The sequence below is a fragment of the Petaurus breviceps genome, unplaced genomic scaffold (assembly GCF_028583685.1).
Source record: "Petaurus breviceps papuanus isolate PSGF00001 unplaced genomic scaffold, PetGlider_PUasm1.0 91041, whole genome shotgun sequence".
Taxonomy (NCBI): Eukaryota; Metazoa; Chordata; class Mammalia; order Diprotodontia; family Petauridae; genus Petaurus; species Petaurus breviceps.
Window position 1 is genome coordinate 9,934,433 of NW_027187400.1, and position 16,045 is coordinate 9,950,477.

A 16,045-nucleotide genomic window follows, 5' to 3' on the forward strand; every position below is an offset into this window, starting at 1 on the left:
TCCTTCCTTCCTCCCTCCCTTCCTTCCTTCCTCCCTTCCTTCTTTCCTTCTTTCTTTCCTCCCCCTTGTTCTTTCATTCCCTGATTTAGAATTGGAAGTAACTTTAGAGATTACATGTCTCACCCAAGGTCACATAAAAAGGAAGTAGTAGTCAAGCCAGAATTCAGATCCTCTGACTGCAAGCTCAGTGTTCTACTGGGGTCATAGCCCCCTTTCCTAATTATTGATTATTAAGTTCCTGATTGCTACAATACCTCAGAGCATTTTGAGAGAGTTCCCCCATGTGAGCATATCCATTCTCCCCAAATGCCACAGTGTTGTCACAGATCCACAGGACTCCCAGCTCCCCCAGACACCTTGCCATCCACCCTGCTGTTACCTCGCCCCTTTTCTCACCCATCACATACAAGGCTGCTCTCCACTGCTGTGGCAACGCTCTCCCAGCTGGACCTCTTGCTCCTGACCTGAAGCTGTGCTGTTCTCTTTGGGGAGATCTCACCATGTTTGCCCATCCCCAGTGTCCGCACTGCTTCACCACCAGCTTTCTTCCAGGCTTCTGCTCTTTAAACACCCTCCCCCCACTTTCAACCCCTTCCTTTGGAAAAGTCTTCACAGCAACACTACCCTTGCTTCCTAGGGGAAGGGGGAGGATCCTAGCTGTAACCAAGTCAGTTCTACCCCTTGACCTACTCTGGTGCCCATCTCTTCCCCTGTTGGCCATTTCCATCTATCCTGTCTATAGCTTTCTTTGTGTATATTTATTTACATAAATTAGACCGGGAGCTCCTTGAGGGCAGGGACTGTCTTTTGCCTTTTTTGTATCCCTAGCACTTAGCCCAGTGCCTGGCACACAGTAGGTGCTTAATAAATGTTGATTGATCAATTGCCTTTCCATGATCTCTGCCCCTGTGCTGGGTCTCATTACATGCTAGGGCTGGACTCTTGGAGTAGACTCCTGCCAAGGTCTTTCCTTCTCTACCTCATCCTGAATTCTGCTACCAGATTCATCATTCTTTTACACAGATCTGCTCATTACTCTTCATACGCAAAAAAAAAATGTGCAATGATTTCTTATTGCCTACTGAGGAAAGTTCATCATTCAGTGCCCTTCCCAGTCTGATACCTTTCCAGCCTTGTTTTCATAGTATTCATCGTTTACATGCACTCTATGCTACTGCTGAGACCACCAGGTGGCGCTGTGGATAGGGTGACGGGCCAGGAGTAAGGACGACCTGAGTTTAAATGCAGACTCAGACACTTACTTTGTGACCCTGGGCAAGTCACTTCACCTTTGTCTGCCTCAGTTTCCCCAGCTATAAGTGAGAATTATGATAATAATGGAAGCTACCTCACCAGGTTTTCGTGAGGATCAAATGAGATAATGTTATAAAGCACTTAGCACAGTTGCCTGACCCACAGTGAAGGTGCTTAATATACTTATTTCTTTCCTTCAAGTCAGATTGGTTTAGTCCTTTTCCTCCACAACCAATTAACAAACATCTGTTAAATGCTAACTACAAGGCTAGGACAGCTAGATGGTTCAAATCCAGCCTCAGATACTTATTAGCTGTATGGTCCTGGGCAAGTCACTTCACCCTGTTTGCCTCAGTTTCCTCATCTGAAAAATGACTTGAAGAAGGAAATGGCAAATTACTGCAGTATCTCTGCCAAGAAAAAAAAACCCAAATGTGGTCATGAAGAGTCAGACACAATAGAAATGTCCAAACAACAACCACATCAATAGCTAGGTTTAGAGCTTCCCTGAATCCACACCTTTATTTATTATGGTTCTCTGTGCCTGAAATGCCTTACCTTCTATTCTGCAACTACCAAATTCCTACACATCCATCCTTTAAAATGTAACTCCAATGTCAACTCCTCTGGGAAGCCTTCCCTGATTACTCCTAGGATATCTTCCTACATTTTGCTTGCACTGCCCTAATGCACTTATTGGATATTTTAGTATTCCCCAGAACCTGATGCGCTATCTGGAAGAGAGGGAGTGAATGAGCATTCATATAGTATCTACTATGTGTGGACACTGTTCTAAGTGCTTTACAGATATTATTTCATTTGATCCTCACAACCACCCTGTGCTGTTATTATCCCCATTTTACACTTGAGGAAATAGAGGCTAAGTGACTTGCCCAGGGTCACACAGCTAAAGCGTGTTTGAGGCTGAATTTGAATTCACATCTTCCTAACTCCAGGTCTAGCCCTCTATCCACTGCGCCACCTGGCTGCCATCAGTAGGTATTTAACTTTTATTGAACTTAAGATTGCATTGTGTCTGCATCATATCCCCTACTAGACCATCTAAGCTTTATATCTCCCCAGCACCTATCACCAGGCTCTGATGTGCTTAATATATGACTGTTGTATGAATGAATGAAGGGGCGGCTAGGTGGTGCAGTGAATGGGGCACCAGCCCTGGAGTCAGGAGGACCTGAGTTCAAATCTGACAGCAGATGCTTAACACTTATTAGCTGTGTGACCTTGGGCACTTAACCTCAATTGCTCTTCCTTCCCCCCTCCAAAAAACAACGAATGAATGAATGAACATGGAATGTTAGACCATAGAATGTCAGAGCTGGAAACACATGATATTTACATGTAAAATACAGAATTGGAATCTCAGTGCTGTAAAGGGCCTCAGAAAGCATCTAGTCCCATCTCATCTCTATGGGAATCCTCTCTATAGCCACAGTAAGTTGTCATCATACAGGCTTCTCCCAAAGACCTTTAGTAAGGGAACCCCACTAAATAACAGTATTGTTAATAATGCTAATAATAGCTAGCATTTCCATAGGTCTTTAAGATTTACAAAGAACTTAATAAATATTTTCTCATTCCAGCCTCACAGCAACCCTGAGAAGTAGGTGTAATTGTAGTAGCAGTTAAGTGAAAGTGACTAGCCCAGGATCACCCAGCTAGTAGGGCTCTGAGGCAGGATTTGAATGGAGGTCATCGTAACTCCAAGGACCCACTGAGTCCCCTGGATGCCCAGCTCTTGGCTAAGGTAGCCCATTCCACTTTGAGACAGTTCTAATGGTTGAGAAATGTTTATGTCTCAGTCTGCTGCTTCTACCTGTGGAATCTCATTCTGTCTTCAGAGTTCAAGCAGAACAATGCTAATCTCTCTTCTATGTGAGAATGAGCATTTATGAAATGCCTGCTTTGAGCCAGACACTGTCCTAAGCATGCTGTATCTGACACTTCATGATCCTATTTGGGGTTTTCTTCGCAGAGATACTGGAGTGCTTTGCCATTTCCTTCTCTAGCTCATTTTGCAGATGAGGAAACTGAGGCAACCAGCGTTAAGTGACTTGCCTAGGGTCACATGGCTAGTACCTATTGGAGGTCATAATTGAACTCAGGAAGATGAGCCTTCCTGGCTCCAGGTTTGGCATTCTATCCACCTCACCGTCTAGCTGCCCAGTGCGAAGCAGACACCACACGCACACACACACACACACACACACACACACACACAGAGGAAATTGCATAGCACTTGTTTTTTTTTAATGTATCATATTTTTTGTTTTTGTATCACTATTTCCCAATGTATCACTTTTCTCTTCCTCAGACAACTGTTCTTTATAACAAAAGAAAAGAGAAAACAATGTAGCAAGACAAATCAACATATCAGCAGTCTGATTTATATGTCCTGTTCCATACCTGGTAGTCCCCCACTGGGCAGAGCTGCTGCTGGGAAAGGCGATTTGCTCTTTCTGTATCTCCAATTTTGTTGTTTTTTGTTCTTCCGTCACTTTAGTTGTGTCCAACTCTTTGTGACCCCATTTGGGGATTTCTTGGCAGACACTGGAGTGGTTTGCCATTTCCTTCTCCAGCTCATTTTACAGATGAGGAAACTGAGGCAAATAGGGTTAAATGACTTGCTTAGGGTCCTTCTATCCACTGGGCATTCTATCCACCACATCACCAAAGTGCTCAATCTCCAATTAATTTTAGTCAATAAACTGATTAAGGGCCTACAACTATTCGCCAAACACTATGTTAGACACTGTTGTTTAGTTGTTTTTCAGTCATGTCCAACTCTTGGTGACCCTATTTGAGGTCTTTCTGGGTTTGCCATTTCCTTCTCCAACTCATTTTTCAGATGAGGAAGCTGAGTGAAGTGACTTGCTCAGGGTCAGAAAACTAGTAAGTGTCTGAGGTCAGAATTGAACTCAGGAAGATGAGTTTTCCTGATTCCAGGCCTAGAGCTCTATCTCCTGTGCCATCCAGCTGCCTCTGTCAGACACTAGTGATACAAAAATAAAAACAAATAGGGGTGGCTAGGTGGCACAGTGAATAGACCACCAGCCCTGGAGTCAGGAGGACCTGAGTTCAAATTCGGCCTCAGACACTTAATACTTACTGGCTGTGTGACCTTGAACAAGTCTCTTAACTGCAATTGCCCTGCCTTTCCCTCTCCAAAAAGCAAAAAAACAAAAACAAACAAACAAAAAAAAAACCCAAATAGTTCTCAACCTCAAGCAGCTTACATTCTCTAGTGGGAGACAACAGGTACAAATATCTAAAATGTCATGGGTGAGGGGCGGCCAGGTAGCACAGCAAGTAAAAGCACCGACTCCAGTGTTGAGAAGACCTGGAGATCGAATCCCAGGCTCAGACACTTAGCACCCACCCAGAAACACCTGGCCGTGTAACCTTGAGCAAGTTACTTAACCCTGATTGCTTAGGGGTGGCCAGGTGGTTCAGCGAGTAAGCGCACCGGCTCCAGTGTCGGGATGACCTGGATCAAATCCGGGCTCAGATACTCAGCACCACACCCAGAAATAATAACTGGCCGTGTAAACTTGAGCAAGTTACTTAACCCCAATTGCTTTAAAAAAAAAATAAAACGTCATGGGTGAGATGGGACATTATTACCATTGTGTCTGAGCGGATCTTTGAGGGAGGCTCAGAATTCTAAGGGGCAGAGGTGAGGATTCCAGATGTATTCCAGGCATGGGGGCACAGTCTGGACAGAGACTCAGGTAGAATCTCATGCATGAGTAGTCACAAGCTTGGCACTGTCTTCACTAACAATCTCTTTTTTTCCCCCTAGAAATACCTGGAGAAGGAAGAGCCAGCTTTCCTCCAGAAACTCAGCTCTTCAGCCTGAGATCACAATTCTTTGATTTGTCCTCCTGTTTACCTGTGAAATCCATATTTGGAAACTTTGGTGCCTGGAAACACAGTCTCTTACCTCCCACAGCTGCCAGAACTTTGGGTAGAACCATATGGGATACCTCCTTCCCTTTGGAGTTTAAGTCTGGCAGGAAAGGGCCATCCCAATCCATTTCCCAGCATGAGGATGTGGGAGGGTCCGTGTTAGATAAACAGGTGGTGATCATATTGAAACACAGAATGTCACAGCTGGAAGGAACCTGAGAGACCACCTAGTCCAACTCCCTTATTGGGAAACTGAGTCCCAGAGTTGGCAAGTGACTTGCCTATGATGGCATGGGCAGCAAGCAGCAGAAATAGAATGTGAACTTATCTCTTCTGACCAATCAATTAACCAACAAGCATTTGTCATTTCTCTCTGGGGATTATGCATTGAAGATGGATATAAATGAATTTTTAAAAAAATTCTCAATGTTTCAAGATGAGCTCTGGGCAACCACAGAGTCTTCTGATAGAGCCTGATTTTCAGAATATGTAGGTCACATCTGGTTTTAGGTCATTGGGAATCTGGTGTTGTGTCAGAAAAAAAGAGAAACAAACAAACAAAAACAATGGCATCCATGTCAGAGGTCAAGAAAGTACTTGGGAGTGAAGAGAGCCACCCAATCTTAAAACTAGGATTGTGAGTGGGCACCCTGATATCGGTGTTACCATGTTATGGTCAGAAGGTAATAAATTCTAAGTGTATTCATAAAGATTTATTATCTGCAGAAAACTAACTTTAAAAAATAGATTTGTATTGATTTTTTTGTTTTTAAATCACTTAGATTTCCCCTATATTCCTTCCCCTTGCTGCTTCCAGAAAACCATATCTACTAATAAAGAATTTATTTGAAGAAAGAAAAAGAGGAAGAAGAAAAAAGAATAGCAAAACTGATGAACACATTTTGACCCCTAATTAGAAGTCTCTGTGGCATATTCTTCATACCATCATAGGCTCGTAGGATTCGTACTTGGAGAATTTAGAGATCGTCTCTTCCAACCTCTACTTTACAAAGATGAAGATGCCCAGAGAATCATAGGACCATAGATTCAGAGCTGGAAGGGACCTGAGAGGCCATCCTGTCCAGCTCTTTCATTTTACAGATGAGGAAACAGAGGCACAAAGAGGTTAGGTGACTTGTCCAGGGTCACATAGCTATTGTCTATGGTGGGATATGAATCCAGGTCTTCCTGACTGCAGGTCTATTCCTCCATTTTACTCCCTGTCTCTCATAATCTTAGCGTGGAAGAACTAGAAACTACTACCCACCTCACAGGGTAGTAGTGAGGAAATTATTTTGTAAATTTAAAAGTACTAGAAAAACAGATAAGCATTTAAAAAAAAAAAGATTTCACCTAGTTCAACTGCTTCATGTTATAGATGCCCAAAGAGGGAAAGTGACTTACCTAATGTCACAAACATAATTAAAATCCAGAAACAGGATTTGAACCCACATGTCAAGACTCTTAAGTCCTTTTTTCTACATCATGTGACTTTCAGCGGCCTGGGACCATGGTCTTTCCCCTTTGATTTCTAGCCCCTACCCAACAGAAGGGTGAATCGGGCTACTGCTCATTCCATGGGCATGAAAGCCCAGAAAGGTTTGTGAAAGTGGGAAGTTGGTGGAAGGCTAGAGATCCTCTAGAATGCCCCTCCAGAACCAGTCAACTGAGGACTCCCCATGGAGCCCTCCCAGCAAACCCCTGAACTCAACTGAAGTATCAGGGGTATGGGATGCACAGACGCTCCAGGCGCTTAAGATCTCTCTGGCTGTGATCTTAGCTATCATAACTCTAGCTACGATTCTCTCCAACACTTTTGTGATCATCACGATATTCCTTACTAGGAAGCTCCATACACCAGCCAATTATCTCATCGGTTCCCTGGCGGTGACGGACCTCTTGGTGTCCATCTTGGTGATGCCCATCAGTGTTGCGTACACCGTCACCCAAACCTGGACCTTCGGGCAGATTGTGTGTGACATCTGGTTGTCTTCAGACATCACGTGCTGCACCGCCTCCATCCTTCACCTCTGCGTAATTGCGTTGGACCGATATTGGGCCATCACCGATGCCCTGGAATACAGTAAGCGTCGAACCTTTGGCCGGGCGGCGGCCATGATTGCCATGGTCTGGGTCATCTCTGTGTGCATCTCCATTCCCCCACTTTTCTGGAGGCAGGCCAAAGCTCATGAAGAGCTGGCTGACTGCCTGGTGAACACATCCCAGATCTCCTACACCATCTACTCCACCTGTGGTGCCTTTTACATTCCTTCTGTGCTGCTCATCATTCTCTATGGCCGGATCTATGCTGCTGCTCGAAATCGGATCCTGAAGCCACCTTCCCTGTACGGCAAGCGCTTCACCACCGCTCATCTCATCACTGGCTCTGCTGGTACCTCCCTGTGTTCCATCAACTCCAGCCTCCAGGAGGGGCAGCCCCACACGAAGGGCTCACCACTTTTTATCGGTCCTGTGAAAATCAAACTAGCTGGAAGTCTCCTGGAAAGAAAGAGGATCTCAGCAGCTCGGGAGAGGAAGGCCACCAAGACACTGGGGATCATCCTGGGGGCCTTCATCATCTGCTGGCTACCCTTCTTTGTCGTGTCTCTGGTCCTACCCATCTGCCGAGACTCCTGCTGGTTCCACCCAGCCCTCTTTGACTTTTTCACATGGTTAGGCTATTTAAATTCCCTCATTAACCCAATAATTTACACTTGGTTTAACGAAGAATTCAAACAAGCATTCCAAAAACTAATAAGGTTCAAAGGAAGGCCTTCATTTTAATCTTTTCCTGCTTGCTGATGAATCCCATTACAATTTGTGCATTAAAATCTAGAGGGCATATGTTTCATACAGTTCATAAATTATTCATTAAATAACTCAAATGCTAGATATCTTCCCCCATTACTCCCCAAAGGTCATGAGTTACTTTACTCCCCTTACACCTTGAATAGTACTATATTTTGTCCCTCTCTAATGCAATTATCATGGTGTATTTAGTTTGTATATTTTTTTGTGTTTGCTTAACCCTTGCCCACTTCCTCCCAACAGAAAGTAAGCTCCTTGAGGGCAGGAATTTTTCTTGATTTTGTCTTTTGTATCTTTGGCACTAAACGAATGCTTGTGGTATTGAATTCAATGTAACATTGTATATTCTAGCTATCTGTGTTTTTTATTTCTCCCTCTATTAGAATGTGAGCTCCATGAGGACAGGGGCCATGTCTTCTCTAAACTCCGTATCTCCCCTAAGTGCACAGAACAGTGTTCTATACATAGTAGCTGCCTGATAAGCATTTATTGAATTGAACCAATATTTTCAAAATTCCTATCCTCTATGCAGCCCTTTGCTAGGCACTACTGAGAATGCAAAGATAAGACATAGTCTTTGCTTGGAAGGAGCTTTCAATCTAGAGGAGATAAGACATGTGCACAGTTAAGTATGATGCAAATGGTAATATGATAAATGCATAAGAGGAAGAAGAAATAGTCACACAACAGAACCCAGTTTGAAGTGGTATTTTTTTCCAGGGACTTGGATATTCCCAGAGCACTGTTCTGGGCTTACTCTTCCTAATGCCTCCCTTGTTCTTGAGCCACCTAGAGTCACAGGACTGCAAATAAGCAGAAACACAGTTAAACTTTGCCCAACAGAGGAGCTGGCAGAACTTCAGTTGACCCCAGGCTTTTGCCTTGGGGAGGTTCAGGAGAGAAGGTCTCTGATCCCTGGGAAAAAGAGCTGAGCCCATGGAGAAGATTCATCCAGAAAAGATCTTATCTGTGATAGATTTATTTCAAAATAAATGATCAAGCAAATCCATTGACTTGGACCAAGGGAATCTAAAATCAAGGGAACCTATTGACTTGGCTCCATTGATGATTTCCTGAGTCTACAGAGAATCTGGGGACAGGATGGCCCAGGCAATTAGTTCAGCCTGGTGATTTTAGAATTGGTTTTGTTCTCAGGATGATTAAAGAGTCCAGAAGATACCCAGAGCAAGACCCTAGGATTCCAAAGACTGTGGAATATTGGAGTGGATTCTAGAACACAAAGTACTGTAGGACCTGGAAGGGATCTTAGTAACTCTCTAATTCAACTTTCTTGTTTGGTGTGAAGCAGGGTGCATGTTAACATAGGTGTGTGTTTTCTAGATTAGAAACAATACTAGAACTGAAAGGCGTACCTGGAGACCACCATACACCCCCATACATGCAGACTTGTCTACTTTCTCTTTTTTGGCAAGTTCAAAGGCAATCTAGTGGATATGGTTTGGAATGCAAAACTCTCTCAGAAACAGGCTTAGGGAGGGCAAGTGATGTGCCTGCCCATGGTCAAGCAGAGGTATCATTCTGGCACCTGAGCAGTGTAAACAAAACCTCCCTGAGCCCCTCTTGAGGTGGATTTCCCTCACACACTTTTTGGAGGAAACAAAAACAAAAAACAAACCCCAAACTCACAACTAAGATTTTTTTTGGTGCTTGAGATACATAGAAATTTGGAGGTTGACCCAGAAAGAGCAGGCAGGGATCCTCTCATACCTCGTCATGCACATCTCCTCTATGTGAACACTGATGACAGGCATCATTGCCTCTGTAAATAGTAGAAGGAGGCATTAGGCTTCCACTACAATATCAAAGAAGACAAATTACACAATGAGGGAAAACGGTCATTTTACAGACCCTAGATCAGATTTTTAAAAATTAGCTTCCTCCCCCCCTTTGGCTTGTCTTGCACTAGATTCTGTTCTCAACTCCTATGTATGTGACTTGACCCCCACTTCATGCTGATTCCACTCACATGGCAATCCCCCTGCTTTTGGCTCTCTCACTGGAATGCCACTTTGTTGTGTGTCTTGATTTCTGATTTGTGGGGGTGTTCCCAATCACCTGGGCCTCATGCTACTTGCCCTAGATGTGATGATTACAGCGCTCTCTTATGCAATGTCAGCTGACTGGCCAGTGTTCTCCCAGCAGCTCCCTTACTCACTGTAGCAATGGTACAATCTGTGTTCCACTGTAATATGACCCTTGAAGGATCGAACATTAAATGGGTTAATAAGAAGGGAGCGATGTCCAAAATTATTTTTATACTGTTGACTGTCATCTGGCTTCTAAGACATGGAGTCTTCTACAATAAAAAAGCATGTGAATTAGCAATGGATATCAATCTTTTTAGTTATTTCTTCTCCTAAGCCCTGTATGGAATGGCATCCAGATGTTAAATTGGGATGTGAGTGAAAGTCACATCCATGTTCAAGAGGAGAACATCCAGGATCGTGAGGAGTTTGGAAATCACTTCACACAAGCATTTGTTGAAGGAACTGGATGTGTTTAGCATGGAAAAAAGAAGTCAGTGGAAAACATGGTAGGTGGCTTCAAATATCTTCAGGCTTGTTCGAATCATAGATTCTCCAAGTTGGAAGACACCTGAGAGGAGATCTGGTCCTGCCTTTACCTCTCTCCAACATCCCCAATGAGTGGTCATCCAGTCTTACCTAGAAGACCAAAAAGAAAGGGCTACTTGCCACCCCTGCAGATAGCCTATTCCTGCTTTTAGAGAATTCTCTTTCATTGTTAGGAAGTCTTTTGTGAAGTCAAGCCTAAGTCTGCTTCTCTAACTTCCTCCTACTGCTCCTGGTTCTGCCCTCTGGGGAGAAGTAGAATGCTTTTCTACACAGTGACCCTTCAAATACTTGGTGGTGTATTTGATGGGGAACACAGCTCAGCCTCACCAATGATTTTGCTTAGTCAAGCTAAACTCCCAGTTCCTTCAGCTGAGCATCCAGTGACATGTTTTCTGTACCCTTCCCCATCCTTGGTGCTGAAAACTCCAAATATTCTTCCATTATGAAGAAGAGTTAGATTCTCATTTGCACTTCATGGTGTGGAAGTATTAGCATCAATGTTTGGATGTTATCAGAGAACATAATTCATCTCAGTCTTAAGAAAAGATGACCTAGCAATGGAGTTGTCCAAAAGGGAAATGAGCTATCTTATAGGGTAATGTATTCTCCATCACTGGAGGTCTTCAAGCACAGCTTAGATGGCCTCTTTTTGAAAAATGTTATGATCTCTCTTTTTTTTCCAATTATCAAACAGTTATTTTTTCACTCCCTTTTCCTCCCCAGAAGGAAGAAAGAAATACAAAGCCCTTGTAACAAACAAGTATTATCAAAGAAAAAAACCTAAAACTCCCACATTGGCCACAATGGCCCACAAAACGTATCTCATTCTACATATTACTCCATCACTTCTCTGTCATGGGTTGGATAGCAGACTTCATCATGTGTCCTCTGCCATCACGGTTGATCATTGCACTGATCAGAGTTCTTATGTGCTTCAGAATGATTCATTTTTACAAAATTGATACTGACATAGAAATTCTCCTGGTCCTGTCCTCTTCATTTTGCATCAGTTCATGAAAGTCTTCCTGGGTTTCTCAGGAACCATCCTTTTCATCATTTCTTATGGAACAATAGTATTCCATTATTCCATCAACTTCATATGCCATAACTTGTTCAGTCATTTCATTGTCAAAGTTGGTAGGCACCTCCTTATTTTCCAATTCCTCACCTACACAAAATGAAATGCTATAAATGTTTTTGTACATATAGGACCTTTCCTCTTTTGCTAGATGGCCTTCTTCTAGGTAAGTTATAGGGTAGGGGTTATTAAATATTATATCATGTGCCATGGACCCCTATCTTTAGTGATCTGATGAATCCTATGAGTTCATAGAATAATGTTTTTAAGTGCATGATCAGAATACACTTATCAAAATTTACCAAAAAAAAGTCCATAAACTCCAGCTTAAGAACCTATATTGTAAAAAGCCTGCAATAAACCAGATTTTGGATTATGTGAGATCTCCTTGAGGATTTATGCTCTATGACAGGAGCCGCTGTCTCAGGGTGAGGGAAATCATTGGGCTCATCTTGCTATTGCCAATATGGGGTCATTTTAAGGGCATTTGATTGTTGGTTGAGATCCAAATTGGGGTCACTGAGGGTCTATAGAAGGGTCTTAAAATATGCTCTGGAAAGATTCCTGTCCTCCAAGCTTCCCTTATTTCTGTGGAAGACGCCACCATTTTTCTAGTCTCTGAGGTTCAAAACCTTGGTGTTATCCTTGACTCTTCACATCATATAGACCATTAGTTACCAATTCTTGTCATTTTTAACCTCCACAACATCTCTCATACCTGATCCCTTCTCTTTACTTACAGTCAGAACCCAATTGCTCATCACCTCTCACCTATGTTACTGGCTGGTCTCCCTGCCTCAAGCCTCTCCCTTCTCTATCCACCACACAACTGCCAAGGTGATTTTCCTAAAACTCAGGTCTAATCATGATATTCCCCAACTCAATAAGCTCCTGAAGGTCCCCATGCCACAGGGATAAAAATCAGCTCTTTTATTTGTGTTTTTTTTTTTTTTGCTTTTTTGGAGGGGGGAGGGCAGGGCAATCGCGGTTAAGTGACTTGCCCAAGGTCACATGGCTAGTTTTTGCGTGTTTTTATTTAGTTTAAAAGTTCTTCCCGACCCACCCCCAGACTGTTTTCCCAGTTTCATTGTACATTATTCTCCCTTCCATACCCTGCCATCCAACCAAACTGGCTTTCTCTCTTTTTATTCATCTCTAAGCCTTTGCACTCAAAGTCCCTCATACCTGGAAAGCACTTGCTCCTCACCTCTGCCTCAGATTGCTTCGAGATGGAGGTTGAGCACCATCTTCTACCTGAAGGCTTTCTTAATCCCTGCAATGGCTAGTGCATTCCCTCCTAAATAACTTTATATTTAATGACTTTGCATTTAATTGGGGAAAGGGAGTTGAGGGAACAGGAAGGTCAATGAGGGCATTGGTCTCTGTGGAGGTACGAAGAGGCATGGGAAAGGGGAGTAGGAAGAGGTGGGAGTCCTGCTGACAAATCTCACATTTTTCTAGCACCAATCCTGGAAGTCGGCCCTTTGGAGATTGATGACCTAGGAGGTCATCACAGGTAGCAGGTATCACAAATGAAGCATGATTGTGTCCCGTCCTGGGACTACATGTTAGGAAGATCTTATATCTTAGAACTCAGAATACCAGAGCTAAGAGGGCCCTTAGAATATAGAATGTCAGAGCTGGGAGAGGCCTTAGAACAGGGAATGTCAGAGTTGGGAGGGACCTTAGAATACAGGATGTCAGAGCTGGGAGGGCCCTTAGAACACTGACTATTAAAACTGGAAAGGATCTCCAAACTTCCAGAACTGGAATGGATTTATAAATCAAATGCTTTAGAATTGGAAGGTCCTTAATTCTCTCAGTCATTCACTTGGGGAAACTGAGGCTCTGAAATACTGTGATTTATCTAAGGTCACCCATGGGGAGTTAGTGGCAGAGTACAGACTAGACCTCAGATAAAAGAACTGGCCATATTTTGTTAAGTTAAAAACACCCCAGCTTCCCACAGCTACAGATGAGGCCTCTCTTTGGTGTCTCTCCCCTCCCCATTCCCATCTTGTTTGTCTGGACCTTGTGCCTTCTTTCACACTTAGTCACAACCTCACACATGATGATGACGTTGATGATGATGCCAAGAGACAGTGCAAACCTTCCACCCTCCAGAGACCAGGGGTTGGAGGTGGGGAGTGGGGAGGGGGAAGACAGCCAGAGCAGAGTCACTGGGGGAGATTACACTAATCACTAATAAAGAGTCAAGAAATTGAGATTCACAAAAGTTAAGTGACTCACCCAAAATCATACAGTTAGTAGAGTCAAGACTATAGACTATAGGGGAATTTCCATTGGGCCACTTTGCCTTTCTGAGGTAAGGAGAGAAGAATTAAGAGACTGCCTGGGCTCAGGAAGGGGAGTTAAAATCCAGTTTCAGACATTTACTATGTGACCCAGGGTAAGTACTTAACCGTCTGTAAAATGGGGTTAAATAGCACCCACCTCCTGGGTTGTTGTGAGGATCAGTGATATGATGTTTGTAAGGCACTTAGCACATGGGAGGTGCTTAATAAATGCTTATTTTTTCTTCTCTTCCTCCCTCCCTCCCCTCTTCTTCTCTTCCTTCACTTTTTCCCTCTGTCCTTTCCTTCCTCCCTTCCTTCTTTCCTAATCTGGGTTCTAGGGTTAGAATCCAACACTTACTCATTCTATGACCTTGACTATGTCAAATCCATTTTGTGAATTGAAGAAAGTTGAATTAGGTGACTTCAAAGCTACCTTAGTCTGGCCCTGATACTCTGTATTCTAATGTCTCTTCCAGCTCTGACATTCTGTGTTGTAGATTCTTTTCTAGTGTTGACATTGTGTTCTAAGGGCCCTCGCACCTCTAACAGTCTGTGTTCTAAGGACCCTCCCAGCTCGACATCCTATGTTCTAAGGGTCCTCCCAACTCTGACATCCTGTGTTCTAAGGGCCCTCCCAGCTCTGACATTCCATGTTCTAAGGGCCCTCCTACCTCTGAGAGTCTGTGTTCTAAGCACCCTTCCAGCTCTGACAGTCTGTGTTCTAAGGGCCCTCCCAAACCTGACATCCTGTGTTCTAAGGGCCCTCCCAGCCCTGACATCCTGTGTTCTAATGCTATGTTCTGCATTCACTTCCAGTTCCATCAAATCTGATATCCTGTGGTCTCCATGGTTAAACCCAGGGAAACAGAGGGAGAAAAGAGAGCTAGGTTTGACAGAGCAGGAAGAGATCCAGCAAATAGATATCCCCAGAAAAATATTGATAATAGCTCTCATTTATATAGCACTTTAAGGTTTATGTAGCTCTTTATATGTCAATTAATTTGATTCTCATAATAACCTTGTGAGGTAGGTGCAACTAATATCCCCATTATACAGACTGGGAAATTGAGAGTGAGAGAGGTGAACTGATTTTTCCAGGGTCACACAGCCGAGAAGTGTCTCAGATAGAATTTGAACTCAGCACTCCCTGACTCCCAAGGCCTGCTCCCTACCCCTGGGGACCACCTGGCTAGCTCCAGCACAGGGAAGAGGAAGCCCTGCTATTGCCAGCAGAGGATGGGCCTTGGAGGAGAGGCACATGATGGGGATTAGAGTAGAATCATAAGACCAAGAATTGAAGAGGACATCTCTGGGGTGCACAGCCTTTCTGTGTGTTGTGCCCTTTCTTTACTGGTCTGGTGAAGCCTATGAACCCCTGAGAATTTTGCTTTTAGGTGCAGAAAATAAAATAGAAGGTGCACAAAGGAAATCTGGGTTCCATCTCTCCCCTCATCCAAGAGGAAGGACCGTGCAGACAGGAGCCTGTGCTGGCCAGACCCCAGGACTCCAGGCCTTTGCTGCCTCTGGGCCCAGGCTTTGTGTTAACAGAGGCCTAGGGAACAGGAAGTTTTGAGATGGGGAATTCCATTCCTCTGCACTCCCTAGGAGACTGACCTCTGAGCTGCTTGCTGAGGCTGTAGAAAGATTCCACCGGGCAGTATCTGTGGACAATGGAAATTGAAAGGGCAGACAGACCTGGGGGAAGGGACACATAGCTGGCCATGACTCTGTAAGGAGGTACAATGGGCAAAGTCTTGGACTTGGAGTCAGGAAACTGTTGTTGTTGTTCAGTCATGTCTGACCCTTCATGACCCCGTTTCAGGTTTTCTTGGCAAAGATCCTGGAGGGGTTTGCCATTTCCTTCTTTAGTTTATTTTACAGATGAGGAAACTGAGGCAAACAGGGTGAAGTGACTTGCCCAGGGTCACACAGCTAGTGAGTGTCTGAGGCGGTATTTGAACTCACGTCCTCCTGACTGCAGGGCAGGTAATCTATCCACTGTGACACTTAGCTGCCCAAGTCAGGACACCTCAGTTCAAATCCAGTTTCAGATACTCAACAGCTGTGGGACGATGGGTAGGTCAATG

The 16,045-nt window shown here is 43.9% G+C and overlaps 1 protein-coding gene across 2 annotated transcripts in view; it reads left to right on the forward strand.

Annotated features, from left to right (window-relative positions):
• Positions 1-8,444, forward strand: part of HTR1D (5-hydroxytryptamine receptor 1D) — a 16,871-nt gene extending 8,427 nt beyond the window's left edge. The window contains exons 2-3 of one of the 2 annotated variants that reach the window (XM_069079585.1): positions 5,075-5,864; positions 5,964-8,444. In XM_069079585.1, the coding sequence (XP_068935686.1) occupies positions 6,826-7,965 (1,140 nt within the window). In that variant the 5' untranslated portion in view covers positions 5,075-5,864; positions 5,964-6,825 and the 3' untranslated portion in view covers positions 7,966-8,444. Of the gene's footprint in view, positions 1-5,074 lie in introns of both variants that reach the window. The other variant, XM_069079584.1, reaches the window with a different exon arrangement.
• The last annotated feature ends 7,601 nt before the right edge of the window (positions 8,445-16,045 follow it).